Below are 23,256 nucleotides of genomic sequence, written 5' to 3'. Positions count from 1 at the left end.
CCTTTCATCATATACACAACAGGTTTAACTATGTTATTAAATCATTTCTGCGAATCAGTCAAATACATTGTCATTCCCAGCTTCACCCGTTTTGGTTGCAGTCAAATCTCTTGTTGACATTATACTTTGGGGACACTGCAGATTTTCCAGTAGCAAGGGGCACATGAAAATGCAAGTGCTAAAATGTCACTGAATTAGATGTAGAGGTCATCTGCTTATATCATGTTTTATATTTTAAACTTTTAGTCTCATATTGTTCAACAATTGCACAGCCCAATACTCTTCCCGCCACACACACACAAAATAGGGGTCTGTATGTGATAACAATGTATTTTTTTCAATTGTCTTCCATATAATTCCATTATGTGCATGACAAACTGAGAATTCATTATATTAGTGAAGACCTCTCTGCCTTTTCCTTCTCTTTCTTAGGAGGGGAGTACCATCATTTCCAAAGAGGACATAGTGAGTTTGTTGCTGCTAGGAACATCACTTTCTGAAGTTGCTTCAGTCCTGCGGATCTCCAGACCAACATTGTACAAGCTAATGCGAGAATACAACATAAGGCAAATTTTTTTTCAAACATTTCTGATGAGGAATTGGATGCAACCATAAGTGAGGTCAAGGCAGAACATCCTCATGTTGGAGAAGTTATGCTCAATGGACATTTGCATGCAAGAAACATTACAGTGCAGAGACGTCGTCTCAGAGACTCTATAAAACGTGTTGATAGAGCTGGTGTTGAATCCAGGAGAACGACTACAATACAAAGACGAGCATATACTGTGCCTTTTCCAAACTATATTTGGCACATAGATGGCAATCACAAACTCATAAGATGGAAATTAGTCATACATGGTGCAATGGATGGTTATAGTAGAAAGTTAATGTTTCTGCAGTGCTCTAGCAACAATCGAGCTGACACTGCAATGGACCTCTTCAGTACAGCTATCAGCGAAAACGACCGGCCTTATCACATCCGGACGGATAAAGGTGGGGAGAATGTCATGATTTGGGAACACATGAGAGAGCATAAAGGTGAAAACTCTGTGTTAACTGGAAGCTCTGTCCATAACCAGCGAATTGAACGCTTCAATCGGGACTTGAACAGAAACTGCCGTGATGTGTTTGCACCTATTTTCTATGAGTTAGAATCATTGAAGGCCTTGGATGTAGAAAATGAATCAGATTTATCTTGTCTTCATTATGTGTACATCCCCAGGATAACCAAACATTGAATGAGTTCAAAGCTGCATTTAACAATCATTCAATTTCCTCTGAACGAAACCGGACCCCCGTTCAGCTTTTCACACTAGACCGACATCTTATGTTACTGAACCACCCAGAAGCTGAAAATGAGGAAAGAACAGTCGACTCAACAATAGCTCATACAGACCACTTATTTTGCCCACTTAACCAGCAGGATATGCAGGAACTTGTTGGTACAGTAAACCCACTTGAACATGATGGTAACAAAGGAAAAACATTATATAACAGAGTGCAGGAATTTGTATTCAACAAGATTGTGTAACTAACTCGTTACCATAATCATGAACATGGCTACAAATAATGATGAAATAAAATTGACAATTGCCAAATGGGGGTTTTCACCTTCTTTAATGCCACTGTTTGTCATATAACAGTATGTATGAGATCATTTATACTCTGAAAACATCTTGCCATTTTATGGGCATTCAGCTTAAAAAAACTGACAGATTTGTCAACGAACATTTTTTGCAGAGACAACTTCTACAAACTGACTTTTTGAAAGACAGTATTCACAACATCAAAAGTCGTAACAGACAACAAACAAATACAATCAGAACTGTTTACTTTTGTCTGTCTTTGCCTAGCTACTAGCATGCACTAAAAATGGCTCCATTCATCAGAGCCACGAGAAAATCATCATTATCTGCCAGATTCTTTGCATTGACAAATATTTCAAGCTCATTAGAGCATGTGTGTGCAACAGGGAAGTTAATTTTTTCATCATGGATGAAAGTAAGTTTTGGGCTGGGAGAAAATCCAATAGCAGGTACTCTAGAGCTTCCTGCTGTAAAGGCCAGGATGTGCTCAGGATTCAACGACAGGATGAAAGCTCTCTCTGCCTCAGTTAAAGGAATAATACTTTATTGATCAACAGAGGGGAAATTTAGACGCTTCTCAAGTTCCTTCTCTAAAAGGATGAAAAAGGTACAAAACCGCCCGCTCGATTTCTGCTGCTGTGAGGGAAGCGGCCATGCTTGGGTCTTCCCTGGTTTCACCTACTGATCCGAGGTCAGGGGTGTGGGCGTGGCCGTGCGCTGGTCTGAGGTTAATTCAAGGGGCGTGAAATTACATGATTTGCATATTTTCTAAATATTTAGCTTTACACTTGGCTTCAATACCGTGGCTCTTCCCGTGGATCCCTACTACGCAGACTCTGGTTGCAAATATGCAATATGTAAGCGCCCATCATGGGGATCATTTGGCTTCATCTTGTTCAACAGAAGGAGGCTGAGGGATGTTGTCCATTTGTATTCACAGTCTATGGTATAAACACAATCAGAGAAATCTAAGCACATTGTTTGCTCAGTTATACAGGGTCAGCACAAAGGAAGAGTAGATGTTCACATGTTAATACAGTTAACCTGCATGTCGTCGGCTGGGTCAATAATGCTTGTTTAGGAAGTTAAGGGCAAGAAACTCTTCATCATCCAAGCATCTGTGAGTGCTAATAAGCTAACAAATGCTAGTTAAGGTTAGCTAACGATAGTATCAGGGTCTCTGTCAGTCAGTGTTCTGGGGCAGTAATGTTCGTTAAAGGCAGGAATATTTAGATCAAGTTAACACAATCTTTAATGTCATGATGAGGAGAAGTCTGTTCTTTTGTTCCCTCACAGGGACAGCAGAGCGTCTAACAGCATTAATCCACAATTTCCTCCTCTCTGGGTTTTCTTTCAAACATTCTGTAGAAGAACAACCCGGGCTCGTCTCCTTGTCGGTTAGTGCATCACATTCAACAACAACTGTCTCTCATTTGAAACATGGAAAAGTTAAACTGATAAAAAAACACGTAGGTGGCCACTGAGACCAATAACTTAGAGCCTTTCTCGCCCGCCAGGTGGGCGGTTCCATAAGCGTGTGACGTCATGTGAAAACTATGACATGATTATAAGAGAGGTTTTGCCATACTTGGATGGTCTGTGGTAAGTTTGCTGTTGTGAAAACTGTTTCAAAAATGCAGAACTATGAGGTGTGAGAAACAGAGCAGACACTAAAACTTAAAGATACGATCTTAAAAACTGTCAACACATCATGGAAACATTTCACTTGAAAAATGAAGTAGCAGGGTTTGGTGCAGACGTTTGATTAAAAAAAGAGAAGATACTTCAATGAGGGACAAGTTTCCATCCAAAAAACTTAAAAAGGGATTTAAAATATATGAAGATAGAAATTGTATGAAAGAAATTCTGCAGACAAACTGCTTAAGAACAAATACGAAAAAGAGGCGATCCAACTAAAGATCTTCCTGTTAAACATTAATAAACAAAAATCTGAAAACTAACTAATGTCTGGAGAAGTCACACAACAGTATAAATAACTGTTTGTCGTATATCTGAGAATATTTCCTTTAACATAAACTGTGATCCACTTTTCACACAGGTGACCTTCAGTCTGCATTAATCAGTCCCACATTTTCCCTCTTTAGATTAAATGAATGTAACTGTTGATATGAAGTACCTGGCACAGAGAGGAGGACGATGAATCCACTCACTGCTGCAGTTAAAGTCATCGCTGCTCCTCTCATCTCTCTGTGTGACTGAAGGGACAATAAAACATGTTAGCAGATAGAATAATAAGAACATGGCAGGACTCAAACAGTATCAGACATGTTGATAAATTATTCTACTTACATTGAAAAAGCATAGTGTCTATAAGAAGATTCTCCTCCTCTGCAGTGAGTGAACAGAATACAGATATCAGGGTGTTTTTAACGCCTACATTTCCTTCCTCTTTAGAGGATTAACATACTTGATAAGACAAACAGGAAGAACTCACCTCACAAATATGTCCTATTGGTATCAAACTTGTTTCAGTGCAAACTTATTTTTTTACAGGACAAAGGGGTTATTGTAGTGGGAGCAGTGGTTCTAGTCTGTTTTTCATTGTTGGCCTTGAATGCAGCCTCTGAAAGTAGGTCAAATCCTCACCTGGTCCAGCCCCTTAATTAGCTGAACCATATATAAAGCACCTGTGGCAAAATGGCTGCCTTTTCGCCTTGTCTGCCTGTTGGTTGCCACATGTTCCTTTCTCTGAGGTAGGTTATGCATTCATGATTATTTCAATTTACTTAAAGTAAAGAGTTTAATTTGTCTTAAAACAGTCCCCTGTCTGCGTGTCTGCCTCGAGTGTACTGGTGTCTGGTTTGCTGAGGTTTGTCTTAAAATAGTATAAATTCACTTCAGATGTGGAGATATTTTAATGGAACAATTTAATCCCCTGCTGGAGTGTCTGTTTTCCTGTTGGTTGACTTACCTGAAATCTTGGTACCTGTCACCTTTTGCGTAAGGGTAGTCGTGAAGCCAGTTTAGTGTTGAGTAGGGTAAAGTGTTCATTACTTTTTTATTTTTTGATATTTTTTTTTAACAGTGTTATAAATGATTGATAATATGTAATGTGTTTCTTTGTCCTTCAGGCCTTTTATCGGCTGCTGTTTTGCTTGTTAACATTTTTCATATCTTAATGTTTTGCCTAGTGTGGCTGTTTTTTGAATTAGCTTTGAATGACTAATGACTCATGTTTTATGGATATCTGTTAACTTATTATATTTTAAATTGTACCAACTGTTTTCTTTGCTAATACTTTCTTTATTTCCCCTTTAGTGAAGTGGGGGCTAGGCCCTCTAGGTGGTTCCCTGCACTGTTTATAGTGGTAAGTGCACTGGTACACAATAGTTTGCACCTGTTATGAGTTCACGAGTGGTTGAGTAGATTGCATTCCAGGAACACATCCTTAGATGTTAGGCTGCTGATGATTTAAATGAAAGTGTTATTTTAGAATAAATTAAATTGTAATAAACCTGTTTATTCCTGTCCCTAAATTGAGCAATAACTAAAACCCATCTCTTAACAAATACTCCCAGTCTCGGTTTTCACTAAATTAACATTGTCATTTGGAACCACGTCTCTGTCTTCAGTTGTCGAATCTGTGTTGCCTTTGTCTGAATAAGGTGTTTATATTTTTCCTAGGGTGAAATTCCCCAGGTGACTTTGTCGGGTCAGTTAGATTATTGTTTATTGTACACCAACCCCTTAGTGCCCCTTGCCACATTATCATCAAAATGTGGGACCCTTAGGTGCAGGGGCGTGTCCAGACTTTTTTGACTGGGCTGGTGCACTAAGGGGTAGTCTGCACAAACACACAAATATGAATTACTTACCAATTTTAATTTCAACTATGATGTCTTGTGTATAACAAGATAATTGGAACATGAATATATTCCTAATTTAATTCGTTATTAAATCAAAAATAAGATGGATGCTCAGAGTTGCAATTTAAAGTAATAAAACCAAATCCACCCACCAGAGGGATTGGGTCAATATAACAAATTACTAATGTCAACCACCAGCGGGACCTGCTGTGCACACTATTCACATCAACCATTTGAGGGGAGTATATTGGTGTTTATTCAAACCCGCTAAGAGGGGCAGTATGGATTTCTCTCAAACCACAACTTCGAAGCAACACAGAAGAAACTCCCAGAAGGAGGAAATACACAAGTATCTGCTTCTAGCAGGTTTAGCTTGTTCAATCATGGCTTAGGGTGTGTCTCTTTTACTGCGGAGCTACAGTATTTAGACTACACTCATATGTCAAATTGTTGGGAACTGGCCCAGAATTTGACACACATCCTTGTGAGACATCATACCTCTCTTCTATGAGCAGCTCTGTCAGGCTAGGTAGATAAGTTAATGGGAAGAGATGAGGTGTGTGCAACTGTTGGACAGACCAATGGGTTTGGAATCTTGCCAAGCTGGAGGTTCAGTCACAGGCCTGCAGAATTAGGCATGAAGTATGCACATTTAAACTATCTCAATGACGTGGTAGCAGATTAAAACTCATCTGATTTAAAGGCGTATGGTGATGCTTACAAAAACACAAGGTTACATCAGCTCACACACAAATCACAAACAAATAAACCACATTGCCTGAACGAATTTAAAGCAAAATGCCGTATTGAAAACAATGTTTCCACAGTATAATGGGTGGAAAACAGTTAAAATCACCTTACTGAAATGAAGCTGGTTTCAACTATTAATTTATCTGTATGTTTGGAACTTTATTAGGGTATATAAGCTTTGGTCAGTAAATTAAAGTCAAGGTTTGTGGAGGTAAATCTATGCATTATGAGCCTCACACGTATGATCAGTTATGGATTTGAACAAAAACACTTTCCTAGAAGATTTACACATTTTTAATATCTTTTTGGATTATTTAAAACAGATACGATGAGCGTGAACTGCAATCCAATTAATCTCCAATTTATGCTCTGACATTTGAGTGCAGCAGTACTGATGATTGTTATCCTATGTTTTTCATGATGTTTACTGTGATTATAACATTGAAAACCACATCACTAACAGAGACAGCAGAAGGACATATTTTACATCAGTAAGAAATAGAAAGCCTTTATTGTCATTATACAGTAAGTAGAGTAAAACCAATATTTACAAAAACTAAACTTTGAGTGAAAAGTCATAGAGCAGATTGAAAGGTGACTGGAGAGGTCCTTGCAGAACACCTCAAAGTGATTCAGTTCAAGCTGCAAAAGAAAACCACCTCCTAAACTCTCTGCTCCATGCTGTTGTTAACTTCCTGCTGCTCAAGGTCAATGTTTCCACTTCCTCCACAGCCTCGCTCTCCACAGTGAGTCCTGCATCTGGAGAAAATCACATCAAACTAAAGTTATAGTTGTAACTGTGACTCTGAATGTGAAGTGGGCCTGTTTGATTCAGAGCAGGAGGCTCTAACCTGACTGGACTTCACAGCATGTGTTCCTGCTCCTTTGTGTCTTCTGTCTGTGCTGTAGTGACGGCTGACACGTTCTCATACACAACATCCACCTGATGACAGACGATAAGATTTGATCAGAAATATGTTTCATCAGGTTTTACAGTGATGTAGGAAAAGATTGATAAGTAAGGACTCTCTTTCTCTCTCACCTCGATCATCTCTGCAGGTTCATTTGGTTCAGTGGTGGAGCTCAGAGTTTTCTTCTTTCTGGATTAAGTCAAAAAACAACAAATCCAAAAATGAACATGGTGAACATCAAATATACAAAATAAGTTCAAGAAGAAAACAAGAGATGTGTGCTGAAAGACAAATTTGTATGGTGTTTACCTCGTCCACAGAGTCACGAGAAGCAGAGAAATCAACATCAAGAGCAGCAGAGTCCACTGGATGATATGTATTATGAATGTTGAGTTCCCTGAGAATTAAAGATAGATATGTGAGACTCTTTACTGGTAGGATTAGATTGAAGCATTTCATTTCTACTTTGTGATACCCTCTGTTCATCATTCAGTCAAACTCTGACAGGATGGAGGTTCCTCTATGAATTTTCTTTTTTGTACTACTTTCTACTTTCTAATAGGTGAATCTGGTCTGGTGCAGTAAACAGGTTTGTGTGCAGGTGAGTGTTAATAACTTACCTGCCACAACAATCAGATGTAAGGTGGAGTTATGACGTCCTCTTGTGTTCTGAGCTTCACAGTAATATCTCCCACTGTGATCAGCACTGAAGTTACAGATGGTGAAGATCTGTCCTGAAGCTGTTGGTGAGTCTTCATCCTCCTTGAACCAGGTGTATTTAGCTGCTGGGTTAGCATCACTGCTACAGGTCAGAGTCACTGAACTGCCCTCCACTATCTCAGCAGAGGGACTCACTGACACAGAGGGAAGCTTTGGAGCATCTGGAGGAGAAAACATCTGTTTTAAGTTCTCCTCAACATTAAAATGTTTGAATTGTCAAGATGAAAAAACTGAAATAATATTAGAGACATGTCACATGAACAGAAAAGGGGATAAGAATGAGCCTGTTTCAATATATAGATAATTAATGATTCCTTTAAGTGACTCTGTTCCAGCAGCTACAATCACAGTCAAGACATCTCATAAAAACACTGAGTATAAGAACATGAAGCACATTAAAACAAGTGGATCAATTCAAACAATCTATTCTCACTAAGACAAAACTACTGATGACTCTCTCTTTGTGTCTCAGTTTTAGGGACGCATCCCTCTGCTGCCCCCTTTTGGGTGGTGGTGTGTAATACATTCAGGAGTGTTGTTTTCCAGCTCCCATCGATGCTCCTCACAGCATCAGATGTTAGATATGATGTCGCATGACGAAGCATTGAACGCTTCTTGTCCACACTGGATCCATTAAATGTTTATTTCTCTGCTCTGTGAATTTCAGTTTTCTTTTGTAAACAGTATGACATCTAGTGCTTTTATTTTGAAGGTGAACAAACAGAACAGTGTTGCTTTAATACGAGCCTTTGATGGAGGAGAGCAGAATAAAGTTTTGCCTCCATGTTATCAAAAGTCAAAGCTCAACATGTCAATCATAGAAATGATCAATGCATCACTATCTCCACTTTGCAAAATAAGCTAACAAGCTCTGTTGAGCGATGAGGTGTGAACAGTTCTGTTGTTTAAGAACACGTCACAAATCAGTCGAAGGTTTTTCTTTGGAACAAATTTAAGAAACTCTTCAGACGCTCACTCGGTCACGTGCTGTGAGGAGACGTTGGTACAGACAATCTCACACTGCTAACATGTATTATATAACTAACGCTCTACTCCAGCTATATTCAACATTTAAATTCAAATTAAAGATGTGTCTTTTAACCATTAGTTGTCAGTGCTCAGTGGGCTTTAGCTGCAGACTGTGAGTGTGAAGTAGAGCTAGAGGAAGCAGATATGATCAGCAAATTAAACCTTCAAATGAGAAATCAGCTCAATGTTGCTTTTCAAAGAAAATGTTTTTCACTCACATTTCACTTCAACTTTGACGTATCCAGATGTCCTCTCTCCCAGATCATTCTTAGCTTTACAGTAATACCTTCCAGAGTCAGAGGACTGAACTGAGCTGAAGACGAGCTCTGATTCTTTACTGAGTTCACGACCGTTCACGTTGAACCAGGTGTATTCAGGTGCTGGGTTAGCATCACAGCTACAGGTCACAGTCACTCTACTGTTCTCTCTGATTTCACCAGCAGGACTCACAGACGCTGAACAAACTGATGGAGCATCTTGAGGAGAGAAGAATAAAAATATAGCTGAAGTGACCAAAGAAGAATTAAGTGGAATAAAGTGCTGAGGGTGCAGATTGAAACCAGCTGACAACCCCTCCCTCGATGTTCCCCTCTTCACCTGCAGAGTTTACAACAATCATTAAAGCTCAGCGTACTCTGTACGATTGTTTGAAATTCAAACTCACACTGTACGAGTGAAATCAGGACAGAGCATTCACCATCATCAATAGATCTGTCTCATATGCACGACTCAAATACACACATGGCCAAAAAACACTTTCTCACACACACACACACACACACACAACCACACAATCACACACAAACACACACACACACACAAACACACACACACACACACAACCACACACACACACACACACACTCACTCACTCACTCACTCACTCACACACACACACACACACACACAAGCTAACTAGCAGCTAAATAATAAGAAGTATTCCCTCTCAGCTGGAGGTCTGCAGATATTTCCTGCCATCGTTTCTTTTGGATTAAACAGGCGTGTCCTCTGTTGCCATGGTGATTTAGGATGTTTTCTGTCAGTTTGTGCAGACACAATCAGGGGGGAAAAGTCCTGAAGTCGTGGGATCTGCGCATGGCTCTGCGATGTGAGTGTGGGCAGTCGTACAACCAAAATATCAAACGTGCCAGAAATCATCCGACCAGTCTGAAGCAGCTGATCAGACAATGATAGGCTGTCGAGCCTCAGTGTACACTGCACAACTAACAACGGGAGATCAGGCAGAATGAAAAATCAGTCGACTCAAAGGTTTTAATGAAATCATCCTGAAATGGCTCAGAGTCGCCCGGCTTCAGTAGACTGAAGGCCCGCTCTAAAGCAGCCGTTTGTTCTGAGTCTTCTGGTTTATTATAGAAACATGTGAAGCATTGTGAACTTTGTGAAGTGCAGACATAAACAATCATTAACATTACAAACTTTTAAAGTAATTAAACTCAAGTAAAAATATTTTAAATCATCACATTAAAGTCCTGATTAAATCTCACACACTGGTCCTTTAACTTGAATCTGTCAAAGAGACTATAGTAGTGTGTTTATTTGTAGGTGAGAGTTTCTTCTTTACACATAATATCTTCAAGAACATTTCTGCTGTTTCACTCACATTTCACATTGATAGAGACGTATCCAGACCTCTTCCTCCCCAGCTTGTTCTCAGATTTACAGTAATACTCTCCAGAGGCCGAGGGTTGAATGTAGTTGAAGACCAGCTGTGCTCCTTCATGAAGGTATTGAGGGGTCTGATTTCTCTTGTACCATTTAAAAGTAGCTGCTGGGTTAGCATCACTGCTACAGGTCAGAGTCACTGAACTGCCCTCCACTATCTCAGCAGAGGGACTCACTGACACAGAGGGAAGCTTTGGAGCATCTGGAGGAGAAAACACTTTTCATTTAGTTTGAAAATCAATGTCAGGTCAAACTTTTTGAATGTTAAAATGAGGAAGAGTTAACAGGTTATAAAAAGTCAAACACTGTGGAGTAAACTTACAGACTTCAGGAGAGCGGTAATCCTCTCGTCCTTTAACAGAGCAGGAATACTTGTTATTCTCATGAACAGAGACTCTAATAGAAGACGTCTCTGCAGTCATTTTTTTTCCATTTCTGTACCAGACATATGAAGGATTATCAGCCACATTACAGCTGCTGTAACACTTCAGCTCTGCCTGATTCCCTTTTGTTTCCACCTGCACCTGAAGGTCTGAACATGTGAAGAAAGTTAGAACATTAAAATAAACAAACACAAAAAGATTCACAGTAGTATTAACTCTGAAAATGAAGAAAATACTTAAAATGAGAATGTTACCTGTGATGGACAAAGTGACTCCTTCATCACCAGTTAAACTTCCTCCTGGTTGGTTTGTTGTGAACATGAACTTGTAAACAGCTGAGTCTCTCTCTGTCAGGTTTTTGATTCTCAGAGTGCAGACGTTCTCATGAAAAAGATACTCAACACGACCTGAGTAGTCTGGGTCTGTTCTCACATCTACAGGTTCATACCTGTCTTTAGTAAACCAGAATCTGCTCTGAACTACAGTAGTTTGTTGTCTTAATGTTGATGGGTATGTGTAGGTGCAGGGTATCTCCACTGTTGATCCTTTGACGGCACAGATCTGAGCAGAAGAGTGAGTCACTCTCCAGGTATCCTCTCCCTTCACCACTGAAACACAGAGCACATCAGGAAACACAATCTGGTCAAATATGGACCACAGAACTGATCGTTTTTACAAACAACTACTGAGAGAGAGAGAGAAAGAGAGAGAGTTCAAACAGATGAGCAAGAGTAAGGGAAATTTTCATTTAATTTACTCCAGAAACCAAGAACTTCATTTGATACTTTTTTTCTAATGTAACTAAGTTTATCAGTGAAATGTGTGAACAACACTAAAGGCTGTAGTCTCTGTTAACAGGCATAATAATGTGTTATCTGCTATATTGAAACAATTTTAGTGACTCCACTGCGTATCTATCTACTTTAATACATTTCCACAAACTTCTCTCTCTAAGCTTTTAAAATGGACATTGATCTAAAAATCTAAACGTGTCTTTGAAAAAAGACAAAGTGTTTGCTTTCAGATTCTGAAATAATTGCACTTGAAAGTAAATGCAGTTTAGTGGGTGTGTCTGAAGTGTTCTTGTCTTTGTTTCCTCTCTGTTCAATCTGTGGTCAGGTTAGTGTGAAAAGAAGAAAACTGAAGATCACGTGTGAGTCTGTTTTATCAGGACACTTAACTGTTAAGCAGAAAGAGAATGGAAACATCACACATACGTCATACAAAACTTAATGCATCTGCAAACTCTGGTTCCCCTTTTCTGGAGATGTTATCTTGTTCTCTCATGAAGGAAATAAAGACTCTTACAGCTGGAAGTTACTGAATTCTGCAGCTTTAGTTATTCAGAACTTCTCTTACTGTAAAATACTTCAAAAATCTTCACTGTTTGTGAAAAATGATGCAGACGGATGTTGAATGTATGAAAATGTTAAAAACACATCATAAGACTTAGAAACTTAGTGAGACAAAACAATCTAATTATAGAAAGAAACAGAAGCAAACATGTCTTTAACAGTTTGCATCATATCTAACACTCAATCTAAAAAACCTGAACATTAAAGAGTCTACTCTTTTATCATTTTAAAAACAATTTAAGCCTTATCCAAATACGTTCAGTGATGAAAGTTTTAGTGAGGATATACAGTACCTGACACAGAGAGAAGGAAGATAACCAATCCACTCACTGCTGCTTTCAAACTCATAGCTGCTCCTCTCATCCCTGTGTGACTTCAGAGTAAATAAAACACATTAACAGAAGGTCTGTACATGTTTTTGTAATGGATGTGGTCAGGGGAGTAAAGAAAACCAGACTTTGACTGTTTTCCAGTTTTTATTTTCTCCTGCAGAAGACAAAAGAACATTCAATTTGCCTTCTGGACATTTGTTTTCTGCACCGCTGCTCCCTCAGCAATGCAAAACAGCACTGTGTGAGCTCAAAACACATTTATATTACATAGAAATACATTACAATCATCATTTAAATATTTTAACTACATGTACATATTTATAACCAAAAACTTTGGTTTTCAGTGTATATTAAAAATAAATCTTAGTAAAAACCATGAGAAACAGTGACACCTAGTGGACAAAATAAGCGACAACATGCGGCTGTAAAACAAAACAGAAAGTATGAAAATACAAAGAAAAACATTCCAGCAGAAGACAAAAGAACATTCAATTTGCCTTCTGGACATTTGTTTTCTGCACCTCTGCTCCTACACATGCAAAATAAATATTATTTATTAAATATTATATTACTTCACATTACAACTTAAATCACTTATTTTCCACAGTAAATAAGGTAATGATGCAGCAACGTTTTTACATACAACTTACCTTCAGCAATGCAAAACGGTACTGTGAGGGAGAGATGGAAGGAGCTACGGTAACCCAGGAGGAACAGAAGCCACAAAGTGCCAAAAAGGTCATTCTCAAAGGAAACATAAATTTGTTAAAATAAAAGTAAATATACATAACTCGTTAAGATAAAATTCACAAATACTTAACAGAAATAAATTATAAATGAAATCTCAAATATAAATTGTAAACTGTACTCAAAAATAAAGTGCATTTTAACTCCGTTACACCCACCCCCACTGAATTTTAGCGAAATGAGGCACCAACCGCACAGTATGCACCGAAAATACAATCGAACTAGACATATGACAAATAGGGTCAGACTCATTACCAAGAAAACCAACGTCAAATGTATCCCATAAGAATGAAGGGGTATGAGAGCAGCGCTTATCTCTCAACCCAACAACTGGAAACAGGGTGCCTTCTACACCCCGCAAGACCCCAAAAACAGTGCAGTGCAGGCTCACAACAACGCTAATAACAAGGAAGGTCTTAAAGACACCGAGAGCAAGACATAGGCCTAGTCAGCAAATGCCTGAAACATAGATTCACAAACATCTTTAACATCGAACAACAACATCTTGTCTGGACATGGTTTGTATCAGTCTGTTTACAGGTTTAATTAGTCGACCAAATCGTGACCTGACCTGTGTCTGTGCAATGGAACGATTACTATGTGCTTTTGAAATCTGGTCAACAGCGTACAAAGTGTTAGTCTTGTCAGTCTGCGTCATAGTAACAGCATTGTCAGGCTGACTCGCATGTTTTGAAGTGTCCACAGCAGCTGTAAAGCTAGAACCACAAGTCGCAGGCTGATTTGTCTGATGACACACAAGAGAGACTGAAGTACTCTGAGGGTCAGAGGTCACACACGTCAAGTCAGTAAAGTCCACCTATGATAAACTTGGCTCAGAAAGTTAGGTTATCCACTCGATTGTTCTCCTCTCAGAATCCACAGGCTCAGGATCAGTCATGGGACCCCGTCTGGTCACAGTCACAGGTGAGTTTATGCCACTCTCTTCCTCAAGGTTTTCACTATCCACACAATGAGTCCCGCTCTCACCCTCAAACATGACGTCTCCTGCCTCTCCTTCAATGTCAGTCTCCTGGACAGAAGAGCCTGTGAGACATGATACAAAAAACAAAACCACAAATATCTCTGTTTTTTTGTGCTTGATGGGTTTTAGCCAAGTGACAACTTTCGGTGTTGAAAAAAGAAGCCAATGTAAGTGCAAAGTGTAAAATCCTGCAGTTCCTCCATTGTCCACTAGAGGCTGGCTGCAGGAACACAGGAAGTCACATACAACATGTTTACAGCCTGGTAGAAGAAAAACAAATAGGTCTGATTAGTTATTGTCATCATGGGCACAAACTGTACGGGGGCTGAATTTTTTCTAAAAGTCTATTTTTTGATTTGATGAACAATACGTGTTATCCATAGTAGCTGACATGATTGACAGGTGGGCGCGATTTAACTGTTTGTCAGTAGGTTTAAAACCCGCCTCAGCTCTCAGCCTCTCGTTAGGTTGACTGAAAGTTAGACTGAGACAGCATTTCCAAGATGGCGGCTGCTGATGATGAGCCTCCAGCGCCCCCTGCAGGAACAGACAGCTGACGTCACTCAGGCTTCTTTAAGAATATAGACCTCGAGGAAATATAGTGGACATAGAGTGGATATATAGTGGACCTAAAAAACTGTCACTGAACCCATCCTGCAACAAGAACAAACAGTGTGACACAGCTCAGTGCGTTACTATGGGGTGCCGATTGTAAAAACGTTGTGATATATATATTTTCAATATTTAGTTAATATTCTTCACATTTAGCTCGTTTTACACATAAATAATTGCAAAGTTTAAGTGTTGAAGAAATATTTAATAATATATGTAAATGTAAAATATAAATGTAAATATTATATCTAAATTTTATATCTATATCTAAATGTTACATGTTAAATCTAAATGTTAAATCTAAATCTAAATCTAAATGTTACATCTAAATCTAAATCTAAATCTAAATGTTAAATGTTAAATCTAAATCTAAATGTTAAATCTAAATCTAAATGTTAAATCTAAATCTAAATGTTAAATCTAAATCTAAATCTAAATGTTAAATGTTAAATCTAAATCTAAATGTTAAATCTAAATCTAAATTTTATATCTATATCTAAATGTTAAATCTAAATCTAAATCTAAATCAAAATGTTAAATCTAAATCTAAATGTTATATCTATATCTAAATGTTAAATCTAAATCTAAATCTAAATGTTAAATGTTAAATCTAAATCTAAAGGTTAAATCTAAATCTAAATCTAAATCTAAATGTTATATCTATATCTAAATGTTAAATCTAAATCTAAATGTTAAATGTTAAATCTAAATCTAAATGTTATATCTATATCTAAATGTTAAATCTAAATCTAAATGTTAAATGTTAATTCTAAATCTAAATGTTAAATCTAAATTTAAATGTTACATGTTAAATCTAAATGTTAAATCTAAATCTAAATGTTACATCTAAATCTAAATCTAAATCTAAATGTTAAATCTAAATCTAAATCTAAATGTTAAATGTTAAATCTAAATCTAAATCAAAATCTAAATCAAAATGTTAAATGTTAAATCTAAATCTAAATGTTAAATCTAAATGTTAAATCTAAATCTAAATGTTACATCTAAATCTAAATCTAAATCTAAATGTTAAATCTAAATCTAAATGTTAAATGTTAAATCTAAATCTAAATGTTATATCTATATCTAAATGTTAAATCTAAATCTAAATGTTAAATGTTAAATCTAAATCTAAAGGTTAAATCTAAATCTAAATCTAAATCTAAATGTTATATCTATATCTAAATGTTAAATCTAAATCTAAATCTAAATCTAAATGTTATATCTATATCTAAATGTTAAATCTAAATCTAAATGTTAAATGTTAAATCTAAATCTAAATGTTATATCTATATCTAAATGTTAAATCTAAATCTAAATGTTAAATGTTAATTCTAAATCTAAATGTTAAATCTAAATTTAAATGTTACATGTTAAATCTAAATGTTAAATCTAAATCTAAATGTTACATCTAAATCTAAATCTAAATCTAAATGTTAAATCTAAATCTAAATCTAAATGTTAAATGTTAAATCTAAATCTAAATCAAAATCTAAATCAAAATGTTAAATGTTAAATCTAAATCTAAATGTTAAATCTAAATGTTAAATCTAAATCTAAATGTTACATCTAAATCTAAATCTAAATCTAAATGTTAAATCTAAATCTAAATGTTAAATGTTAAATCTAAATCTAAATGTTATATCTATATCTAAATGTTAAATCTAAATCTAAATGTTAAATGTTAAATCTAAATCTAAAGGTTAAATCTAAATCTAAATCTAAATCTAAATGTTATATCTATATCTAAATGTTAAATCTAAATCTAAATCTAAATCAAAATGTTAAATGTTAAATGTTAAATCTAAATGTTAAATGTTAAATCTAAATCTAAATGTTAAATCTAAATTTAAATGTTAAATCTAAATCTAAATGTTAAATGGTAAATCTAAATGTTAAATCTAAATCTAAATGTTAAATATGAATGTTAAATGTTAAATCTAAATCTAAATGTTAAATCTAAATCTAAATCTAAATCTAAATCTAAATCTAAATGTTATATCTATATCTAAATGTTAAATCTAAATCTAAATGTTATATCTATATCTAAATGTTAAATCTAAATCTAAATGTTATATCTAAATCTAAATGTTAAATGGTAAATCTAAATGTTAAATCTAAATTTAAATGTTAAATCTAAATGTTAAATCTAAATCTAAATCTAAATGTTAAATCTAAATTTAAATGTTAAATCTAAATCTAAATGTTAAATCTAAATTTAAATGTTAAATCTAAATCTAAATGTTAAATGGTAAATCTAAATGTTAAATCTAAATTTAAATGTTAAATCTAAATCTAAATGCTAAATGGTAAATCTAAATGTTAAATCTAAATGTTAAATCTAAATGTTAAATCTAAATCTAAATGTTAAATGGTAAATCTAAATGGTAACTCTAAATGTTAAATCTAAATCTAAATGTTAAATCTAAATCTAAATCTAAATGTGTCGCCAAGTGTAAAGCTAAATATTTAGAAAATATGCAAATCATGTAATTTCACACCCCTTGAATTAACCTCAGACCAGCACACGGCCACGCCCACACCCCTGACCTCGGATCAGTAGGTGAAACCAGGAAAGACCCAAGCATGGCCGCTTCCCTCACAGCAGCAGAAATCGAGCGGGCGGTTTTGTACCTTTTTCATCCTTTTAGAGAAGGAACTTGAGGAGCGTCTAAATAACAGGAACTTAACTGAGGCAGAGAGAGCTTTCATCCTGTCGTTGAATCCTGAGCACATCCTGGCCTTTACAACAGGAAGCTCTAGAGTACCTGCTATTGGATTTTCTCCCAGCCCAAAACTTACTTTCATCCATGATGAAAAAATTAACTTCCCTGTTGCACACACATGCTCTAATGATCTTGAAATATTTGTCAATGCAAAGAATCTGGCAGATAATGATGATTTTCTCGTGGCTCTGATGAATGGAGCCGTTTTTAGTGCATGCTAGTAGCTAGGCAAAGACAGACAAAAGTAAACAGTTCTGATTGTATTTGTTTGTTTTCTGTTACGACTTTTGATGTTGTGAATACTGTCTTTCAAAAAGTCAGTTTGTAGAAGTTGTCTCTGCAAAAAATGTTCGTTGACACATCTGTCAGTTTTTTTAAGCTGAATGTCAATAAAATGGCAAGATGTTTTCAGAGTATACATGATCTCATACATACTGTTATATGACAAACAGTGGCATTAAAGAAGGTGAAAACCCCCATTTGGCAATTGTTAATTTTATTTCATCATTATTTGTATTTCACCATATATGGTGTTCAAAACAGAATAAGCAACTTCACTCCTCTCCCTCTCTCTTGCTCGGCCACTCGCTGACACATACTTTACTCTTTTCCTCTAGGCCTATATTCATAAAGAAGCCTGAGTGACATCAGCCATCTGTTCCTGCAGGGGGCGCTGGAGGCTCATCAGCAGCGTGATGACAATAACTAATCAAACCTATTTGTTTTTCTTGTACCAGGCTGTAAACATGTTGTATGTGACTTCCTGTGTTCCTGCAGCCAGCCTCTAGTGGACACTCGAGGAACTGCAGGATTTTACACTTCAGCATTGGCTTCATTTTTCAACACCGAAAGTTGCCACTTGGTCAAAACCCATCAAGCACAAAAAACAGAGATATTTGTGGTTTTGTTTTTTGTATCATGTTTATTTACCTCAGGATTTCATAAAACAACTTTTAAGACTTTTACTTAATGACTTGCAGGAAATGTTGTCAGAGTGGGCTTCAACCGTTAAAAGCCACCATGGTTCCTGTACCACTGGGCTCTGGCAGCAACATCATTGGAGTAGTCTCTACCGGTTGTGTGGTTGTGTGTTCTTTATTGTATTTCCAGCCCGAGACTCTCTGGAGATGATGGCAGCAATCAGAGCTGGAGGAATTCCCTTCTGAGCCCCCACTCTGTTGATTTTAGACCTGAACTCTTCCATTCTGCCTGCATCAGTCTGGGCCATGGTGTGTGATGCTGCCACACCTTTAGAGAAAAAAAAAATCACGGAAAAAAAGCGCTAGTAGACTCGGAGCGACCAAATCTGATATTGACCGTTTTCACAAACAGGATTTCTTTTGATTTCAGGCTCATGGTGGGAAGCTCAGTGGTCCAGGTTTGTTTAAAGTCTGACAAATGTCCCATCACTTGTTTTTGACCAGCACATGAAGAAATCATACTTCTATCTGTATCTAGAGGATTTGCCACGTGCTGGCCTGGAACCCGATGAGGCCTTCTAAGTTTCACTTTTTTGAGATTTACTGCAGCTGAAGTTTAAATTACTTTAAAGCTTAACTAAGAATCTTGAACACACACACACACAGTATAAGTATTATCATTGATCACAGATTATTTAACAAAGCATGTAAACTGAACTTTAACATGTTTTTGATTGTTTTTCACAGAGATCATATGATGTGATGAGCATATGGGTGACTTTTCCACCTTCAGTTTCACTATGACCTCCTCATGTTTAGTCAGTTATTACCTGAGATATCTTTCAGCACCACCCGACCTGATACTACCACCCGGTAGGGCTCTATAATGATCTACAGTTGCAGATAAAGGTGGGATAAGATAAGGAGTTCATTTACGTATGGAATAATAAAGAAACCAACAGCAACCAGTATACATGCCCTATAAAGGCGGGGACTTGTGTTTACTTCCTGCTACAGGAAGATGGAAACTCTGCAGAAAAAAAATGTACTAGGCAGATCAACTGAGGTGTGTTTCTTGTAAATCAGCTGCCTTCTACTGACATATCAGCTATACCAGGGGTTTTTAAATTCACCCCCTGCACAGTGTTTACCAGTGATGACAATAACTATCAGACCTATTTGATTTTTTTTGTACCAGGCTGTAAACATGTTTATTTATGCTGTAAAAACTGTTTTTTTAACCAGTTTGCGACTTCCTGTGTTCCTGCAGCCAGCCTCTAGTGGACACTCGATGAACTGCAGGATTTTGCTCTTCTGCATTGGCTTTAATTTTTCAAGACCGGAGGTAGCCGCTTGGATAATTCGCAATGTTCCTCGCATTCCGGTTGTCAAAACTTCCTCTTTTTTTTTTTTTTTTTTTTTTACATTTCTTTTTATCGAGCATTTCACATAATCTAAAAATAAAAAATAAAAAATAGAAACAAGACATCCGTTAAGTTGTACAAGATTGTTTTCCAGAATTATATTACATGGTACATAAATATATGTATATTTTTATTTTTCTAAAGATTTATTTTTTTTGAATTTTCTGCCTTTATCAGACAGAGAGTTCAGTGGATATAGTTGGAAAACAGGGTGAGAAAGAGTGAGGAATGAGACGCAAGAAAGGAGCCACAGGTTGGACCTGAACCCGGGCCACCTGCCCCGAAGGACCACAGCCTCGACACATGGGGCGCACACACTAACCATCGAGCACCAGTGCCCCACGAACATGTTAAAGTTCAGTTTACAGGCTACTGTGTGTACGGGAGGGGGGGGTTGACTGATGAATGACCTCAACAACAAACACTCACCATGTATGGGTAAAGGTGAGTAAAAAACTGGATACAACCAGATTTATCTAACTCAGACTGTAATTAAACCTTTGTGTGTGTAGCTCAGTCTGATTCTTGTAAACCAGCTGCCTTCACCTGATTCTCTCCTCTTTCTCTTCTGACACATCAGCTCACAGCACCTCCTGCAGGCGAGAGAGAGAAACACCAGACAGCACGAGGAAGGGAGTAAGGTCATGAGGAAAGTGAAAGCACTGAGTTATAAATACAACCGGAGAGTGCACAGAGGGACATTGTGTTGTTTGACATCTCAGCTGTGAGGAGACCACCAGAAGAGGAAACATCAAAGATGGGTGAGTGCTCATCTGATGGAATTTTTCTTGAGGGAAGTCAAGTTTTAAGAATTTCCTCAACAGTCTGTTTTTCTTTTAGTTGAACTTAATTTCCTAATTTCTCTGTGCTTTGTTTAACCAATGTCTTTATTTCTTGTTCTCATTTTATTCATAATTATATTATTTTCCCTGTATATACTCTCTAGCTGTATTGTTTATCAGAGCGACTGAAACATCCCATCTTCTTCCCCCAGGGATTAAATTAAGTGATTCTGTTTCTGATTCTGTTCAAAACTGATCTTATAATAAACATATCATTTGCAGGTTACGGAGACATCATGAGCGTTCAAACTACCGGTGCATCACAGAAAACGGCTAATCATTCTGGTTTTTCCATGTGCTGGACAACAAAAAAAGGTGATGGGACATTTGTCAGACTTTAAACAAACCTGGACCACTGAGCTTCTCACCATGAGCCTGAAATCAAAAGAAATCCAGTTTGTGAAAACGGTCAATATCAGATTTGGTCACTCCGAGTCTACTAGCGTTTTTTTTCTGTGATTTTTTTTTTCTCTAAAGGTGTGGCAGCATCACACACCATGGCCCAGACTGATGCAGGCAGAATGGAAGAGTTCAAGTCTAAAATCAACAGAGTGGGGGCTCAGAAGGGAATTCCTCCAGCTCTGATTGCTGCCATCATCTCCAGAGAGTCTCGGGCTGGAAACGCAATAAAGAACACTGGAGGCTGGGGGGACTATGACGAGAGCCGACAAGCGTACAACGGCTGGGGACTGATGCAGGTGCTTGTAAATACTTTTTTTACTCACATGATTTTAGCTTAGCGTGATTAACCAGCTTTCCTTCAAACATATGTAGGTGGATGTGAATCCAAACGGAGGTAACCACACTCCAGAGGGCGCTTGGGACAGCGAGGAACACCTCAGACAAGCCACGGGCATCTTGGTTCATTTCATCGGACGGATCAGTACAAAATTTCCTGATTGGAGCCCGGAGCAGAAGCTGAAAGGTTTGTTTCACTCACCCACTAAGTTGACACAAACACAACCCCCTTCACACAAATGGTTTGATCTTATGTGTGTTTAATTCTCCAGGTGGGATTGCAGCCTACAACATGGGCGATGGAAACGTCCATTCTTATGAAAACGTCGATGACCACACAACCGGTAGAGACTACTCCAATGATGTTGTTGCCAGAGCCCAGTGGTACAGGAACCATGGTGGCTTTTAACTGTTGAAGCCCACTCTGACAACATTTCCTGCAAGTCATTAAGTAAAAGTCTAAAAAGTTGTTTTATGAAATCCTGAGGTAAATAAACACGATACAAAAAACAAAACCATAAATATCTCTGTTTTTTGTGCTTGATGGGTTTTAGCCAAGTGGCAACTTTCGGTGTTGAAAAATGAAGCCAATACTGAAGTGTAAAATCCTGCAGTTCCTCGAGTGTCCACTAGAGGCTGGCTGCAGGAACACAGGAAGTCACATACAACATTTACAGCCTGGTACAAAAAACAAATAGGTCTGATTAGTTATCTTCCTCGTGCACACACTGAACAGGGGATGACTTTTCAAAAATGTCTCTGTTTTGATTCTATGAATATGTGTTATCTATAGTTAGGCGTGTAGCTGACATGATTGACAGGTGGGCACGGTGTAACGGTTTGTCAAGAAGCTTAAAACCCGCTTCAGCTCCAGCTCTCAGCCTGTCGTTAGGTTGACTGAAAGTTAGGTTGAGACAGGATTTCCAACATGGCGGCTGCTGCTGATGAGCCCCCTGCAGGAACAGATAGGTGACATCACTCAAACATTCATATTTACAGTCTATGGTTTTAGCAGGGATATTTTTTTCAAGTGTTAATAAGACAAGTACAGAGATGGGCACAAGTCTCTCATTCCAAGTCAAGTCTCAAGTCTTTGTAATAATAATAATAGTTAATAAAGTTGAGATATATTCAAAATAGAAACGTATACATCCCTATGAATATAGACCTAGATGAGATGCAGGAGAGAGGGAGAGTGGGGAAGTAGCTTATGCTGTTTTGAACATCATATATGGGGTGCGTCTGGTGTTTCTAAAACTCCAACATGTCAACATGTGTATGCGTGTAGCTGACATGATGGATGGACAGCAGGATGGGCCCTACACCGCTCTGTACAGTTACAGATAAGATAAGGAGTTCATTTACATATGGAATAATAAAGAAACCAACAGCTACCAGTATACATGCCCTATAAAGGCGGGGACTTGTGTTTACAGCCTGCTACAGGAAGATGGAAACTCTGCAGAAAAAAAATGTACAAGGCAGATCCACTGAGGTGTGTTTCTTGTAAATCAGCTGCCTTCTACAGACATATCAGCTATACCAGGGGTTCTTAAATGTTTCAGCCTGAGATCACCAAAGTATAACGGTAGAGGCTTTAAGAGGTCATACACAAAATGTAATGAGAGAACAGGAGGCTGAAATAAAGATGGCTGTCGTGGTGTGAGTGTCTCTAACAAGCTGCAGTCT

At 37.5% G+C, this 23,256-nt stretch overlaps 2 protein-coding genes across 2 annotated transcripts; one reads left to right on the top strand and one right to left on the bottom strand.

The window, feature by feature from the left end:
* Positions 1-7,025: 7,025 nt before the first annotated feature.
* LOC114918259 (B-cell receptor CD22-like) lies at positions 7,026-17,729 on the bottom strand. The gene is made up of 10 exons (XM_065954386.1): positions 17,720-17,729; positions 14,311-14,367; positions 11,144-11,497; positions 10,829-11,038; positions 10,445-10,708; positions 9,042-9,299; positions 7,695-7,955; positions 7,384-7,471; positions 7,206-7,263; positions 7,026-7,106 (listed from the first exon to the last, which is right to left on the bottom strand). The coding sequence occupies exons 1-10, from the start codon at positions 17,727-17,729 to the stop codon at positions 7,026-7,028; spliced, it is 1,641 nt and encodes a 546-aa protein (XP_065810458.1).
* A 2,865-nt stretch (positions 17,730-20,594) lies between these two features.
* On the top strand, positions 20,595-22,076 carry LOC136180380 (lysozyme g-like). The gene is made up of 5 exons (XM_065959697.1): positions 20,595-20,748; positions 21,052-21,144; positions 21,307-21,527; positions 21,604-21,754; positions 21,840-22,076. The coding sequence occupies exons 1-5, from the start codon at positions 20,745-20,747 to the stop codon at positions 21,974-21,976; spliced, it is 606 nt and encodes a 201-aa protein (XP_065815769.1). The 5' UTR covers positions 20,595-20,744; the 3' UTR covers positions 21,977-22,076.
* Positions 22,077-23,256: the final 1,180 nt, after the last annotated feature.

This window comes from Labrus bergylta, chromosome 1 (genome assembly GCF_963930695.1).
Source record: "Labrus bergylta chromosome 1, fLabBer1.1, whole genome shotgun sequence".
Classification (NCBI taxonomy): Eukaryota; Metazoa; Chordata; class Actinopteri; order Labriformes; family Labridae; genus Labrus; species Labrus bergylta.
This window is presented reverse-complemented; position numbering and strand designations above follow the sequence as displayed.